Source organism: Ylistrum balloti, unplaced genomic scaffold, assembly GCF_031769215.1.
Source record: "Ylistrum balloti isolate Yb309-2 unplaced genomic scaffold, AGI_CSIRO_Ybal_v1 Utg371758, whole genome shotgun sequence".
NCBI lineage: Eukaryota > Metazoa > Mollusca > Bivalvia > Pectinida > Pectinidae > Ylistrum > Ylistrum balloti.
The window spans coordinates 51,816-66,434 of NW_026782880.1; the positions used below are offsets into that span (position 1 = coordinate 51,816).

General features: G+C 40.9%; 6 protein-coding genes across 6 annotated transcripts; all 6 read right to left on the minus strand.

The window, feature by feature from the left end:
• Window positions 1-541: 541 nt before the first annotated feature.
• Window positions 542-1,099, minus strand: LOC132563529 (histone H1-delta-like). The gene has a single exon (XM_060228272.1). It carries the CDS (start codon window positions 1,097-1,099, stop codon window positions 542-544), a length of 558 nt encoding a protein of 185 aa, XP_060084255.1.
• A 1,903-nt stretch (window positions 1,100-3,002) lies between these two features.
• Window positions 3,003-3,560, minus strand: LOC132563530 (histone H1-delta-like). Its single transcript, XM_060228273.1, has one exon. It carries the CDS (start codon window positions 3,558-3,560, stop codon window positions 3,003-3,005), a length of 558 nt encoding a protein of 185 aa, XP_060084256.1.
• Window positions 3,561-5,461: 1,901 nt separating this feature from the next.
• On the minus strand, window positions 5,462-6,019 carry LOC132563531 (histone H1-delta-like). The gene has a single exon (XM_060228274.1). It carries the CDS (start codon window positions 6,017-6,019, stop codon window positions 5,462-5,464), a length of 558 nt encoding a protein of 185 aa, XP_060084257.1.
• Window positions 6,020-7,921: 1,902 nt separating this feature from the next.
• LOC132563532 (histone H1-delta-like) lies at window positions 7,922-8,479 on the minus strand. Its single transcript, XM_060228275.1, has one exon. The coding sequence runs from the start codon at window positions 8,477-8,479 to the stop codon at window positions 7,922-7,924; it is 558 nt and encodes a 185-aa protein (XP_060084258.1).
• Window positions 8,480-10,594: 2,115 nt separating this feature from the next.
• On the minus strand, window positions 10,595-11,152 carry LOC132563533 (histone H1-delta-like). Its single transcript, XM_060228276.1, has one exon. The coding sequence runs from the start codon at window positions 11,150-11,152 to the stop codon at window positions 10,595-10,597; it is 558 nt and encodes a 185-aa protein (XP_060084259.1).
• A 1,458-nt stretch (window positions 11,153-12,610) lies between these two features.
• LOC132563534 (uncharacterized) lies at window positions 12,611-13,351 on the minus strand. Its single transcript, XM_060228277.1, has one exon. The coding sequence runs from the start codon at window positions 13,349-13,351 to the stop codon at window positions 12,611-12,613; it is 741 nt and encodes a 246-aa protein (XP_060084260.1).
• Window positions 13,352-14,619: the final 1,268 nt, after the last annotated feature.

Here is a 14,619-nt window from a genome sequence, read left to right on the forward strand (position 1 = left end):
TCATATATGAAATGATTGTTGGTTGAAAGTGGCAATTTTTAGCGTTAGTCGGTACACTACATTTGTGTATTTGAATTCAGATTGTACATGCGTAGTATTAAGAAATAAACCGATACCGTGTCAGCTTATAGGTGTATTAACTGTTGGTTTAACGTGTATATTATTGAAATTCATTCACCTAATCATAAATGGGCGGGGCCGGGCGTGAGTGTGTACTTGTCGGGTGGGAGACGGGGGACGGGGCGGCGACTTAGAAGTTGTAGCAGGTATCAATTGTTTATAACAAAAAAGTGTGTGATGTGAAGTAGTCCTGTGGGGTTGGGTGGGAAGGTGGATTTTCCTTTACTTTCGGGTAGGTGGGTGTATTTGGAGGGTGGGGGTGGGGAAGGGTGTTGTTGGTTTGTTCGTTGGTCAATTATAAGAAGTTAGGATTAGTGCGTTTTGCGTATTTTTCGAGGCGTAATTGGATGATTTTCGTGACATGTGGGTAGTCCTAAAAAGGACTGTTTACGTGTCGTTCGGACGGTGTAAGATATACATCTTATTTTTTTGCAGCCTTGGCTTTCTTAGGCTTGTCTGTCTTAGCTTTCTTCGGAGACTTGATAGCCTTTTTCTTAGGGGTCTTGGGCTTGGTAGTTTTCTTGGATGGTTTCTTCTCCGTGGTTTTCTTGGTAGCTGCTTTCTTGGGTGTCTTTGCCTTTGGTTTCTTAGCCGTCGCCGACGTAGTCGCTTTCTTCGCCGCCGGTTTCTTAGGTTTTGCTGCTTTCGGCTTAACCACTTTCTTAGCGGCTGGTTTTTTGGCGGGTTTAGGTTTCTCTCCGAGCTTGAATGATCCAGCAGCTCCGGTTCCTTTCGACTGTTTCAGGGCTCCTTTCTTCACGCCGTTCCGGAGGGCGATCTTCAGGTGTGCGTTGATAGCCTTAGCGTCGGATCCCACTTTGAAGTTAGCCATGATGTATTTCAGTATTGCCTGACGGGACGAGCCTCCACGTTCCTTCAGACTTCCCACTGCAGTGGCCACCATGTCGCTGTACTTTGGATGAGCTGCCGGGGTCTTTGGCTTCTTCACTGCTTTCTTCACTGGAGTCTTCTCTGCCATCTTCGGATTCGTCTGGATGTGATTGTTCGAGAACTGCGCTAGTCAGTGCTAGGTAAGCTGTATGCCCCGCCCGTCCTCGCTCAGCCGTTTAAGCGCTTTTTGCTGCACCTCGCCGAGGACACCTAACGGCGCGTTAGCCTGTCTGTGTGGAAAACAAGTAATTTGTGTTTCCTTGGTGTGAATAAACGTTGTTTATAGCTCTAAATTATTGGAGAAAATTAGTGATATATACACCTATTTGCTAACGGATAGATAGGCAAACGAATGGTGTTTTCAAAATTTAAATCGGTTTCGTAATGAGTGAGCTACATGACATTTTCCTATAATTTTGTCAGTGCGGTTTCACTATTAGTTGAATAGAATTGTTCTAAATTCGTAATATATGCGTTATTTTCATAAACACACTATTTACTTAGTTTCTTAATATATACATGTTCATTGTATATATGGTAATAAATGGTATTTGTGAATAATTTAGATTTAGAATGGGTAAATATCATAGACATGGAAGCACATTTATCGAATTCCTGCTATACTTAATCTCAATCCATAGTCTCCACCATTTTCGATTCGATTATCGCATTTAATTGCTAACAAATATCACATTCTAAGTATGGAATATGTTTTTTGGGGGTTTTTTTCCCTCCCAATTCATACGTCATCGTATCCACATGTGTGTTGTGCTGTATTGTATGTGTGATCATATATATACGTGTACACATGTGTACTTGACTCGACTCTACGCAAACATGTATTAATTCTGTGTTGTCTAGATATCGAACTCGAAAATAAAGAAATGGTGTGTATGTATGGGGGTGTGTTTGTGGGTGTGGGTGTGCGCGCGCTAGTAACAGTCACAGGTGAGAGGGGAAAAAAGGAAAAAAAAAACACATGCACACACTCACACACAAAACAAAACAAAACCACACAAATAGGAGAATCGGATTTCATATTTTTAAAAAATAAAACTGCCGTGGTTGGAGCCCCCGGACTCAGCCTTTCGCAATAAATGTGTTTGGCTCACACATCCATTTTATACATTCTGGGTTAAATTTATACTTTAGAAATTTGAGTCAGAACAACTTTATATTCAGGATAATTCTCTATCGTATAGACGACGACGATACTTACCTTTGATCGTGCACTATACACATACGTACACAGGTATACACGACAACGTACCCACGTGCACGGACAGTGAAAACGACTCCTGCAACTGGGTAAACTGAAATATGTGGAAATTGGAATAATACCACCTGTTTCAACTATTTTGAAAAAAAAATGTATAGCGGAAATTGTCTCGATTTCAGAGTATGATTTTGAAGTGTTTTCACTAGTTTCCACATAAACATTACTATTATTTCATATATGAAATGATTGTTGGTTGAAAGTGGCAATTTTTAGCGTTAGTCGGTACACTACATTTGTGTATTTGAATTCAGATTGTACATGCGTAGTATTAAGAAATAAACCGATACCGTGTCAGCTTATAGGTGTATTAACTGTTGGTTTAACGTGTATATTATTGAAATTCATTCACCTAATCATAAATGGGCGGGGCCGGGCGTGAGTGTGTACTTGTCGGGTGGGAGACGGGGGACGGGGCGGCGACTTAGAAGTTGTAGCAGGTATCAATTGTTTATAACAAAAAAGTGTGTGATGTGAAGTAGTCCTGTGGGGTTGGGTGGGAAGGTGGATTTTCCTTTACTTTCGGGTAGGTGGGTGTATTTGGAGGGTGGGGGTGGGGAAGGGTGTTGTTGGTTTGTTCGTTGGTCAATTATAAGAAGTTAGGATTAGTGCGATTTGCGTATTTTTCGAGGCGTAATTGGATGATTTTCGTGACATGTGGGTAGTCCTAAAAAGGACTGTTTACGTGTCGTTCGGACGGTGTAAGATATACATCTTATTTTTTTGCAGCCTTGGCTTTCTTAGGCTTGTCTGTCTTAGCTTTCTTCGGAGACTTGATAGCCTTTTTCTTAGGGGTCTTGGGCTTGGTAGTTTTCTTGGATGGTTTCTTCTCCGTGGTTTTCTTGGTAGCTGCTTTCTTGGGTGTCTTTGCCTTTGGTTTCTTAGCCGTCGCCGACGTAGTCGCTTTCTTCGCCGCCGGTTTCTTAGGTTTTGCTGCTTTCGGCTTAACCACTTTCTTAGCGGCTGGTTTTTTGGCGGGTTTAGGTTTCTCTCCGAGCTTGAATGATCCAGCAGCTCCGGTTCCTTTCGACTGTTTCAGGGCTCCTTTCTTCACGCCGTTCCGGAGGGCGATCTTCAGGTGTGCGTTGATAGCCTTAGCGTCGGATCCCACTTTGAAGTTAGCCATGATGTATTTCAGTATTGCCTGACGGGACGAGCCTCCACGTTCCTTCAGACTTCCCACTGCAGTGGCCACCATGTCGCTGTACTTTGGATGAGCTGCCGGGGTCTTTGGCTTCTTCACTGCTTTCTTCACTGGAGTCTTCTCTGCCATCTTCGGATTCGTCTGGATGTGATTGTTCGAGAACTGCGCTAGTCAGTGCTAGGTAAGCTGTATGCCCCGCCCGTCCTCGCTCAGCCGTTTAAGCGCTTTTTGCTGCACCTCGCCGAGGACACCTAACGGCGCGTTAGCCTGTCTGTGTGGAAAACAAGTAATTTGTGTTTCCTTGGTGTGAATAAACGTTGTTTATAGCTCTAAATTATTGGAGAAAATTAGTGATATATACACCTATTTGCTAACGGATAGATAGGCAAACGAATGGTGTTTTCAAAATTTAAATCGGTTTCGTAATGAGTGAGCTACATGACATTTTCCTATAATTTTGTCAGTGCGGTTTCACTATTAGTTGAATAGAATTGTTCTAAATTCGTAATATATGCGTTATTTTCATAAACACACTATTTACTTAGTTTCTTAATATATACATGTTCATTGTATATATGGTAATAAATGGTATTTGTGAATAATTTAGATTTAGAATGGGTAAATATCATAGACATGGAAGCACATTTATCGAATTCCTGCTATACTTAATCTCAATCCATAGTCTCCACCATTTTCGATTCGATTATCGCATTTAATTGCTAACAAATATCACATTCTAAGTATGGAATATGTTTTTTGGGGGTTTTTTTCCCTCCCAATTCATACGTCATCGTATCCACATGTGTGTTGTGCTGTATTGTATGTGTGATCATATATATACGTGTACACATGTGTACTTGACTCGACTCTACGCAAACATGTATTAATTCTGTGTTGTCTAGATATCGAACTCGAAAATAAAGAAATGGTGTGTATGTATGGGGGTGTGTTTGTGGGTGTGGGTGTGCGCGCGCTAGTAACAGTCACAGGTGAGAGGGGAAAAAAGGAAAAAAAAAACACATGCACACACTCACACACAAAACAAAACAAAACCACACAAATAGGAGAATCGGATTTCATATTTTTAAAAAATAAAACTGCCGTGGTTGGAGCCCCCGGACTCAGCCTTTCGCAATAAATGTGTTTGGCTCACACATCCATTTTATACATTCTGGGTTAAATTTATACTTTAGAAATTTGAGTCAGAACAACTTTATATTCAGGATAATTCTCTATCGTATAGACGACGACGATACTTACCTTTGATCGTGCACTATACACATACGTACACAGGTATACACGACAACGTACCCACGTGCACGGACAGTGAAAACGACTCCTGCAACTGGGTAAACTGAAATATGTGGATTGGAATAATACCACCTGTTTCAACTATTTTGAAAAAAAAATGTATAGCGGAAATTGTCTCGATTTCAGAGTATGATTTTGAAGTGTTTTCACTAGTTTCCACATAAACATTACTATTATTTCATATATGAAATGATTGTTGGTTGAAAGTGGCAATTTTTAGCGTTAGTCGGTACACTACATTTGTGTATTTGAATTCAGATTGTACATGCGTAGTATTAAGAAATAAACCGATACCGTGTCAGCTTATAGGTGTATTAACTGTTGGTTTAACGTGTATATTATTGAAATTCATTCACCTAATCATAAATGGGCGGGGCCGGGCGTGAGTGTGTACTTGTCGGGTGGGAGACGGGGGACGGGGCGGCGACTTAGAAGTTGTAGCAGGTATCAATTGTTTATAACAAAAAAGTGTGTGATGTGAAGTAGTCCTGTGGGGTTGGGTGGGAAGGTGGATTTTCCTTTACTTTCGGGTAGGTGGGTGTATTTGGAGGGTGGGGGTGGGGAAGGGTGTTGTTGGTTTGTTCGTTGGTCAATTATAAGAAGTTACGATTAGTGCTTTTTGCGTATTTTTCGAGGCGTAATTGGATGATTTTCGTGACATGTGGGTAGTCCTAAAAAGGACTGTTTACGTGTCGTTCGGACGGTGTAAGATATACATCTTATTTTTTTGCAGCCTTGGCTTTCTTAGGCTTGTCTGTCTTAGCTTTCTTCGGAGACTTGATAGCCTTTTTCTTAGGGGTCTTGGGCTTGGTAGTTTTCTTGGATGGTTTCTTCTCCGTGGTTTTCTTGGTAGCTGCTTTCTTGGGTGTCTTTGCCTTTGGTTTCTTAGCCGTCGCCGACGTAGTCGCTTTCTTCGCCGCCGGTTTCTTAGGTTTTGCTGCTTTCGGCTTAACCACTTTCTTAGCGGCTGGTTTTTTGGCGGGTTTAGGTTTCTCTCCGAGCTTGAATGATCCAGCAGCTCCGGTTCCTTTCGACTGTTTCAGGGCTCCTTTCTTCACGCCGTTCCGGAGGGCGATCTTCAGGTGTGCGTTGATAGCCTTAGCGTCGGATCCCACTTTGAAGTTAGCCATGATGTATTTCAGTATTGCCTGACGGGACGAGCCTCCACGTTCCTTCAGACTTCCCACTGCAGTGGCCACCATGTCGCTGTACTTTGGATGAGCTGCCGGGGTCTTTGGCTTCTTCACTGCTTTCTTCACTGGAGTCTTCTCTGCCATCTTCGGATTCGTCTGGATGTGATTGTTCGAGAACTGCGCTAGTCAGTGCTAGGTAAGCTGTATGCCCCGCCCGTCCTCGCTCAGCCGTTTAAGCGCTTTTTGCTGCACCTCGCCGAGGACACCTAACGGCGCGTTAGCCTGTCTGTGTGGAAAACAAGTAATTTGTGTTTCCTTGGTGTGAATAAACGTTGTTTATAGCTCTAAATTATTGGAGAAAATTAGTGATATATACACCTATTTGCTAACGGATAGATAGGCAAACGAATGGTGTTTTCAAAATTTAAATCGGTTTCGTAATGAGTGAGCTACATGACATTTTCCTATAATTTTGTCAGTGCGGTTTCACTATTAGTTGAATAGAATTGTTCTAAATTCGTAATATATGCGTTATTTTCATAAACACACTATTTACTTAGTTTCTTAATATATACATGTTCATTGTATATATGGTAATAAATGGTATTTGTGAATAATTTAGATTTAGAATGGGTAAATATCATAGACATGGAAGCACATTTATCGAATTCCTGCTATACTTAATCTCAATCCATAGTCTCCACCATTTTCGATTCGATTATCGCATTTAATTGCTAACAAATATCACATTCTAAGTATGGAATATGTTTTTTGGGGGTTTTTTTCCCTCCCAATTCATACGTCATCGTATCCACATGTGTGTTGTGCTGTATTGTATGTGTGATCATATATATACGTGTACACATGTGTACTTGACTCGACTCTACGCAAACATGTATTAATTCTGTGTTGTCTAGATATCGAACTCGAAAATAAAGAAATGGTGTGTATGTATGGGGGTGTGTTTGTGGGTGTGGGTGTGCGCGCGCTAGTAACAGTCACAGGTGAGAGGGGAAAAAAGGAAAAAAAAAACACATGCACACACTCACACACAAAACAAAACAAAACCACACAAATAGGAGAATCGGATTTCATATTTTTAAAAAATAAAACTGCCGTGGTTGGAGCCCCCGGACTCAGCCTTTCGCAATAAATGTGTTTGGCTCACACATCCATTTTATACATTCTGGGTTAAATTTATACTTTAGAAATTTGAGTCAGAACAACTTTATATTCAGGATAATTCTCTATCGTATAGACGACGACGATACTTACCTTTGATCGTGCACTATACACATACGTACACAGGTATACACGACAACGTACCCACGTGCACGGACAGTGAAAACGACTCCTGCAACTGGGTAAACTGAAATATGTGGAAATTGGAATAATACCACCTGTTTCAACTATTTTGAAAAAAAATGTATAGCGGAAATTGTCTCGATTTCAGAGTATGATTTTGAAGTGTTTTCACTAGTTTCCACATAAACATTACTATTATTTCATATATGAAATGATTGTTGGTTGAAAGTGGCAATTTTTAGCGTTAGTCGGTACACTACATTTGTGTATTTGAATTCAGATTGTACATGCGTAGTATTAAGAAATAAACCGATACCGTGTCAGCTTATAGGTGTATTAACTGTTGGTTTAACGTGTATATTATTGAAATTCATTCACCTAATCATAAATGGGCGGGGCCGGGCGTGAGTGTGTACTTGTCGGGTGGGAGACGGGGGACGGGGCGGCGACTTAGAAGTTGTAGCAGGTATCAATTGTTTATAACAAAAAAGTGTGTGATGTGAAGTAGTCCTGTGGGGTTGGGTGGGAAGGTGGATTTTCCTTTACTTTCGGGTAGGTGGGTGTATTTGGAGGGTGGGGGTGGGGAAGGGTGTTGTTGGTTTGTTCGTTGGTCAATTATAAGAAGTTAGGATTAGTGCGTTTTGCGTATTTTTCGAGGCGTAATTGGATGATTTTCGTGACATGTGGGTAGTCCTAAAAAGGACTGTTTACGTGTCGTTCGGACGGTGTAAGATATACATCTTATTTTTTTGCAGCCTTGGCTTTCTTAGGCTTGTCTGTCTTAGCTTTCTTCGGAGACTTGATAGCCTTTTTCTTAGGGGTCTTGGGCTTGGTAGTTTTCTTGGATGGTTTCTTCTCCGTGGTTTTCTTGGTAGCTGCTTTCTTGGGTGTCTTTGCCTTTGGTTTCTTAGCCGTCGCCGACGTAGTCGCTTTCTTCGCCGCCGGTTTCTTAGGTTTTGCTGCTTTCGGCTTAACCACTTTCTTAGCGGCTGGTTTTTTGGCGGGTTTAGGTTTCTCTCCGAGCTTGAATGATCCAGCAGCTCCGGTTCCTTTCGACTGTTTCAGGGCTCCTTTCTTCACGCCGTTCCGGAGGGCGATCTTCAGGTGTGCGTTGATAGCCTTAGCGTCGGATCCCACTTTGAAGTTAGCCATGATGTATTTCAGTATTGCCTGACGGGACGAGCCTCCACGTTCCTTCAGACTTCCCACTGCAGTGGCCACCATGTCGCTGTACTTTGGATGAGCTGCCGGGGTCTTTGGCTTCTTCACTGCTTTCTTCACTGGAGTCTTCTCTGCCATCTTCGGATTCGTCTGGATGTGATTGTTCGAGAACTGCGCTAGTCAGTGCTAGGTAAGCTGTATGCCCCCCCGCTTAACGTCCGTTCCGGTTATAACCGAGCCTAGGACACTCAGCCGTTTAAGCGCTTTTTGCTGCACCTTCCTGCTTTTGGATGAGCTGCCGGGGTCTTTGGCTTCTTCACTGCTTTCTTCACTGGAGTCTTCTCTGCCATCTTCGGATTCGTCTGGATGTGATTGTTCGAGAACTGCGCTAGTCAGTGCTAGGTAAGCTGTATGCCCCGCCCGTCCTCGCTCAGCCGTTTAAGCGCTTTTTGCTGCACCTCGCCGAGGACACCTAACGGCGCGTTAGCCTGTCTGTGTGGAAAACAAGTAATTTGTGTTTCCTTGGTGTGAATAAACGTTGTTTATAGCTCTAAATTATTGGAGAAAATTAGTGATATATACACCTATTTGCTAACGGATAGATAGGCAAACGAATGGTGTTTTCAAAATTTAAATCGGTTTCGTAATGAGTGAGCTACATGACATTTTCCTATAATTTTGTCAGTGCGGTTTCACTATTAGTTGAATAGAATTGTTCTAAATTCGTAATATATGCGTTATTTTCATAAACACACTATTTACTTAGTTTCTTAATATATACATGTTCATTGTATATATGGTAATAAATGGTATTTGTGAATAATTTAGATTTAGAATGGGTAAATATCATAGACATGGAAGCACATTTATCGAATTCCTGCTATACTTAATCTCAATCCATAGTCTCCACCATTTTCGATTCGATTATCGCATTTAATTGCTAACAAATATCACATTCTAAGTATGGAATATGTTTTTTGGGGGTTTTTTTCCCTCCCAATTCATACGTCATCGTATCCACATGTGTGTTGTGCTGTATTGTATGTGTGATCATATATATACGTGTACACATGTGTACTTGACTCGACTCTACGCAAACATGTATTAATTCTGTGTTGTCTAGATATCGAACTCGAAAATAAAGAAATGGTGTGTATGTATGGGGGTGTGTTTGTGGGTGTGGGTGTGCGCGCGCTAGTAACAGTCACAGGTGAGAGGGGAAAAAAGGAAAAAAAAAACACATGCACACACTCACACACAAAACAAAACAAAACCACACAAATAGGAGAATCGGATTTCATATTTTTAAAAAATAAAACTGCCGTGGTTGGAGCCCCCGGACTCAGCCTTTCGCAATAAATGTGTTTGGCTCACACATCCATTTTATACATTCTGGGTTAAATTTATACTTTAGAAATTTGAGTCAGAACAACTTTATATTCAGGATAATTCTCTATCGTATAGACGACGACGATACTTACCTTTGATCGTGCACTATACACATACGTACACAGGTATACACGACAACGTACCCACGTGCACGGACAGTGAAAACGACTCCTGCAACTGGGTAAACTGAAATATGTGGAAATTGGAATAATACCACCTGTTTCAACTATTTTGAAAAAAAAATGTATAGCGGAAATTGTCTCGATTTCAGAGTATGATTTTGAAGTGTTTTCACTAGTTTCCACATAAACATTACTATTATTTCATATATGAAATGATTGTTGGTTGAAAGTGGCAATTTTTAGCGTTAGTCGGTACACTACATTTGTGTATTTGAATTCAGATTGTACATGCGTAGTATTAAGAAATAAACCGATACCGTGTCAGCTTATAGGTGTATTAACTGTTGGTTTAACGTGTATATTATTGAAATTCATTCACCTAATCATAAATGGGCGGGGCCGGGCGTGAGTGTGTACTTGTCGGGTGGGAGACGGGGGACGGGGCGGCGACTTAGAAGTTGTAGCAGGTATCAATTGTTTATAACAAAAAAGTGTGTGATGTGAAGTAGTCCTGTGGGGTTGGGTGGGAAGGTGGATTTTCCTTTACTTTCGGGTAGGTGGGTGTATTTGGAGGGTGGGGGTGGGGAAGGGTGTTGTTGGTTTGTTCGTTGGTCAATTATAAGAAGTTAGGATTAGTGCGTTTTGCGTATTTTTCGAGGCGTAATTGGATGATTTTCGTGACATGTGGGTAGTCCTAAAAAGGACTGTTTACGTGTCGTTCGGACGGTGTAAGATATACATCTTATTTTTTTGCAGCCTTGGCTTTCTTAGGCTTGTCTGTCTTAGCTTTCTTCGGAGACTTGATAGCCTTTTTCTTAGGGGTCTTGGGCTTGGTAGTTTTCTTGGATGGTTTCTTCTCCGTGGTTTTCTTGGTAGCTGCTTTCTTGGGTGTCTTTGCCTTTGGTTTCTTAGCCGTCGCCGACGTAGTCGCTTTCTTCGCCGCCGGTTTCTTAGGTTTTGCTGCTTTCGGCTTAACCACTTTCTTAGCGGCTGGTTTTTTGGCGGGTTTAGGTTTCTCTCCGAGCTTGAATGATCCAGCAGCTCCGGTTCCTTTCGACTGTTTCAGGGCTCCTTTCTTCACGCCGTTCCGGAGGGCGATCTTCAGGTGTGCGTTGATAGCCTTAGCGTCGGATCCCACTTTGAAGTTAGCCATGATGTATTTCAGTATTGCCTGACGGGACGAGCCTCCACGTTCCTTCAGACTTCCCACTGCAGTGGCCACCATGTCGCTGTACTTTGGATGAGCTGCCGGGGTCTTTGGCTTCTTCACTGCTTTCTTCACTGGAGTCTTCTCTGCCATCTTCGGATTCGTCTGGATGTGATTGTTCGAGAACTGCGCTAGTCAGTGCTAGGTAAGCTGTATGCCCCTTTTTTTTTTTTTTTTTTTTTTTTTTTTTTTTTTTTTTTTTTTTTTTTTTAGCTTAACGTCCTTGTTCCGGTTATAACCGAGCCTAGGACACTAAGGGGGAGGGGGCTGGTAGGGCCGAGGCTTTAGGGTGTGCAATTTCGCTTTTTAGTAATCACCAAACAGGTCTAATATGGGGAGGACAGATCTGACTATATCTATACCCTAACGTCTAAAGAAAAAAAAAAAAAAAAAAAAAAAAAAAACAAAAAAACTGGGGAAATTTTGGACTGTCACAGAAACGCCTAGTCCTACTCTAGTCTCACTTTATATTTCCCTAATATAAACCTATGCTCTGTGGCGGCTAGCAGTTAGCCTTCTCTTTTTCGAAAACCAGCAGAGGTTCTTTAACGTGCACGGCGTGACTCACTGTACACCGGACCCCCGTTTAACGTCCCTTCCGAAGGACAAGAAGTTTTAGAAGATAGCGGGAGAGAGTGTATGGGAAAGTCGGAAATTGGAAAATAGGTTTAGCTTGTTAGCTGGTGTAGGTTTGTTATTTGTAGATGGGATTACTAGCCACCATTTGACAAGGTTAGTCATGCTGGTCTAGAGTGGATTTTAAAAGTGGGGAACTGTGTTATTAAGTTCAGTTATGAGAGTGGATGTGATGGGGTGATGTAAAGAATGTGCTGGAATTGGGTTAGCGTAGATTTTTGGGATTAGTGAGAATAAATGTGAATTATTATACAATCGATGTCGTTCGGGAGACTGTAGATTACTGTGTATAATCGTCTACATGTCTACCCTACTAGAGCAGGGATTTGTATATTAGAAGGTGGAAGGTAGGGTGGAAGAGATTTTGTAATGGTTGTTTTGGGTTTCGGCCCAGTGTATGTTGTATTTATGTAGGAGATGTTTTTGTGTGTGTATGTGGTGTTGTGGGTATGGTTTAAAAAAAAAAAAAAATGGGGGGGGGGGGGGGGGGGGGGAATCTTAATGTTTTTTTTTTTTTACAATGTCCCCTGCTAAGGGATGTGGTGTGTGTTATTGGCATGTATTAAAGGGTATTGTTGGTATGTGTGAGGTGGTGAAATTATAGTCCTGTGTCCAGTGTTGAATACACCTCCCTGTAAAGTCAATTACAGAGGGCTGTGTATCCTGGTTTCCCTACCTACCATAGGTTACTGACCACCCATTGGGGACATGTAGATTCGAATACGTCCACTGTTTATCCAGTTATAGTAAGCAGTGGTTGTACGATCTACAAGTAGTACCTATTTGTGTTTTTATTCTATACTGGACGTGGACTCATAATTGCGTATATTGCGTGTGTGTGTGTGTGTTTTTTGATTTTTTTTTTTTTTTTTTTTTTTATATATATATATATATATATATAATTATATCGCTTTCCTAGATTTTATCAATATAATCAATATCCGTTAGATAGGAGGTTAATTGGTCGAATACATATTTTCTATGTTGTTTTGGAGGGTTGAGTACCGTTTTGGAATCGAATTTCATATTGTCTATATGCTCAATTTGGTTTTGGAAAACTGATCTAAAGTTGTCATGGGTGGTGCATTCGAACAGAATGTGTTCTATGGTTTCCGGTTCACCACAGTTTGGACAATATGGACTGACTTCCTTTTTAATACGGTTGATGTTATGACCGAGTTTGGTGTAGCCTAATCGAAGTCTAGTGATAACAGTATCCTCTACTTTATTATAACTATATAACTGAGGTTGGATCTTAACATTGCTCTCGATGGAATAGAGCCAGTTATTAGTTAATTTCGACCAATTTTCCTGCCTTATCAATTGAGTTTTGTCATTGATTATACTGACGACCTCTGATACACTCAAGTCTATATTTAGATGAACATCACGTGACCCTAAGGCTGCTCTAGCGAGTTGATCTGCTATCTCGTTACCTAAAATGTCGACATGAGATGGAATCCATTCGAATTTTAGATCTATTCCTAATTGATCGATCTCGGTGATCATATAATGAATTGCATTAAGCAGTTTAGGTCTACTGCTATTTCCAGTTGTCAAGGATTGTAAGGAGCTGAGGGAGTCCGAAAGAATGACTACTCGTTCAAATTTGGTGTGGTTTTTCTTAATACCTAGTAATGCTATTTGAATAGCCATGAGTTCAGCTGTGTAGACCGAGGCTCTGTCACTTAGTCGGAGAGATTTTCTGATGTTATATGTATCGTTATATATACCTATCCCTACTCTATCATTGGTTGGATTTTTAGAGCCATCGGTATAAAATTTAACGAAGTTGTAATATTTCTTATCTATCAACTCTAATGCTAGGTGTTTTGCGCCTATCGGGTCGTGGTGTTTATCTAACGTCTTATGCAGTAATAGCGATACGTTTGGTGATGTTTTTAACCACGGGACTTGGAAATCTTGTTTGCGGGAGATCTTGACACCTTCTAAACCATATTTCTGTTTTAATCTAAGTATTTCTGAAGGATAGGGAGCCCTGATGTTGGTAACAGGTATTTCACTATTTTGTATTGCTTTGTTTAGTAAGAACCTATCCCCATGATTTTGGGTTCTAGCCCAGTATTTTAGAGTAAGGTTTTCTCGCCTAAGTGTTAATGTTGTTTCGCCGGCCTCTGCTAGTAAACTATTGCTGTTGGTGTTTTTGATGGCCCTTAGCGCTACCCTTAAGGCTGTGTGTTGTATTACATCTAGATGTTTTAATACTGTGTCACTAGCTATATTATATACCTGGCACCCGTAATCTAACCTTGATCTAACTAAGGCCTTATATAACATTAATTGAGTTGTTTTATTGGCGCCAAATTTACAACCAGAAATATACCTCATGGTGTTAATTGCCTTTTGGCATGATTCCTTTACATATTGAATATGTTTACTCCATGTGAGTTTGTGATCGATTATCATGCCTAAATACCTAACTTGTTTTTCAAATTTTAATTTGGTCTGGCCTAGGTATAGTTCTGGTAGTGTTCTACTTCTAGAGAAATACATTGCTACAGTTTTTTGTTTAGATGGTTTAAAACCCCACTTATTGGCCCACTCATTAATTGCTGTAAGATTTTTTTGGATATGTTTGGTTAGATATCTAATGTTTTTTCCTGTACTCCAGATACACCCATCATCTGCAAATTGCGCTAACTTGGTGTTGTTGTTTAGCGTATCTGACAGTGTGTTGATGTAAATATTAAAGAGTGTTGGAGAAATAACGCTGCCTTGTGCTACACCGTTGTCTAGTTCAAGTTGATCCGAAAGAGTGTTATGGATCCTAACTTGAATTTTACGGTTTTTAAGGAAACTGTTGACGAATTTGAAGATGTTACCAGTTATGCCGAATTTTTTTAGTGAGACCAGAAGTCCGTCATGCCAAATGAGATCATAAGCTTTTTCCAGATCTAAGAAGA

Bases quoted from the DNA above. Each gene is read 5' to 3' on its own strand.
- LOC132563529 (XM_060228272.1), bottom strand. From the start codon at position 1,099: ATGGCAGAGAAGACTCCAGTGAAGAAAGCAGTGAAGAAGCCAAAGACC.
- LOC132563531 (XM_060228274.1), bottom strand. From the start codon at position 6,019: ATGGCAGAGAAGACTCCAGTGAAGAAAGCAGTGAAGAAGCCAAAGACC.
- LOC132563534 (XM_060228277.1), bottom strand. From the start codon at position 13,351: ATGGCTATTCAAATAGCATTACTAGGTATTAAGAAAAACCACACCAAA.
- LOC132563530 (XM_060228273.1), bottom strand. From the start codon at position 3,560: ATGGCAGAGAAGACTCCAGTGAAGAAAGCAGTGAAGAAGCCAAAGACC.
- LOC132563533 (XM_060228276.1), bottom strand. From the start codon at position 11,152: ATGGCAGAGAAGACTCCAGTGAAGAAAGCAGTGAAGAAGCCAAAGACC.
- LOC132563532 (XM_060228275.1), bottom strand. From the start codon at position 8,479: ATGGCAGAGAAGACTCCAGTGAAGAAAGCAGTGAAGAAGCCAAAGACC.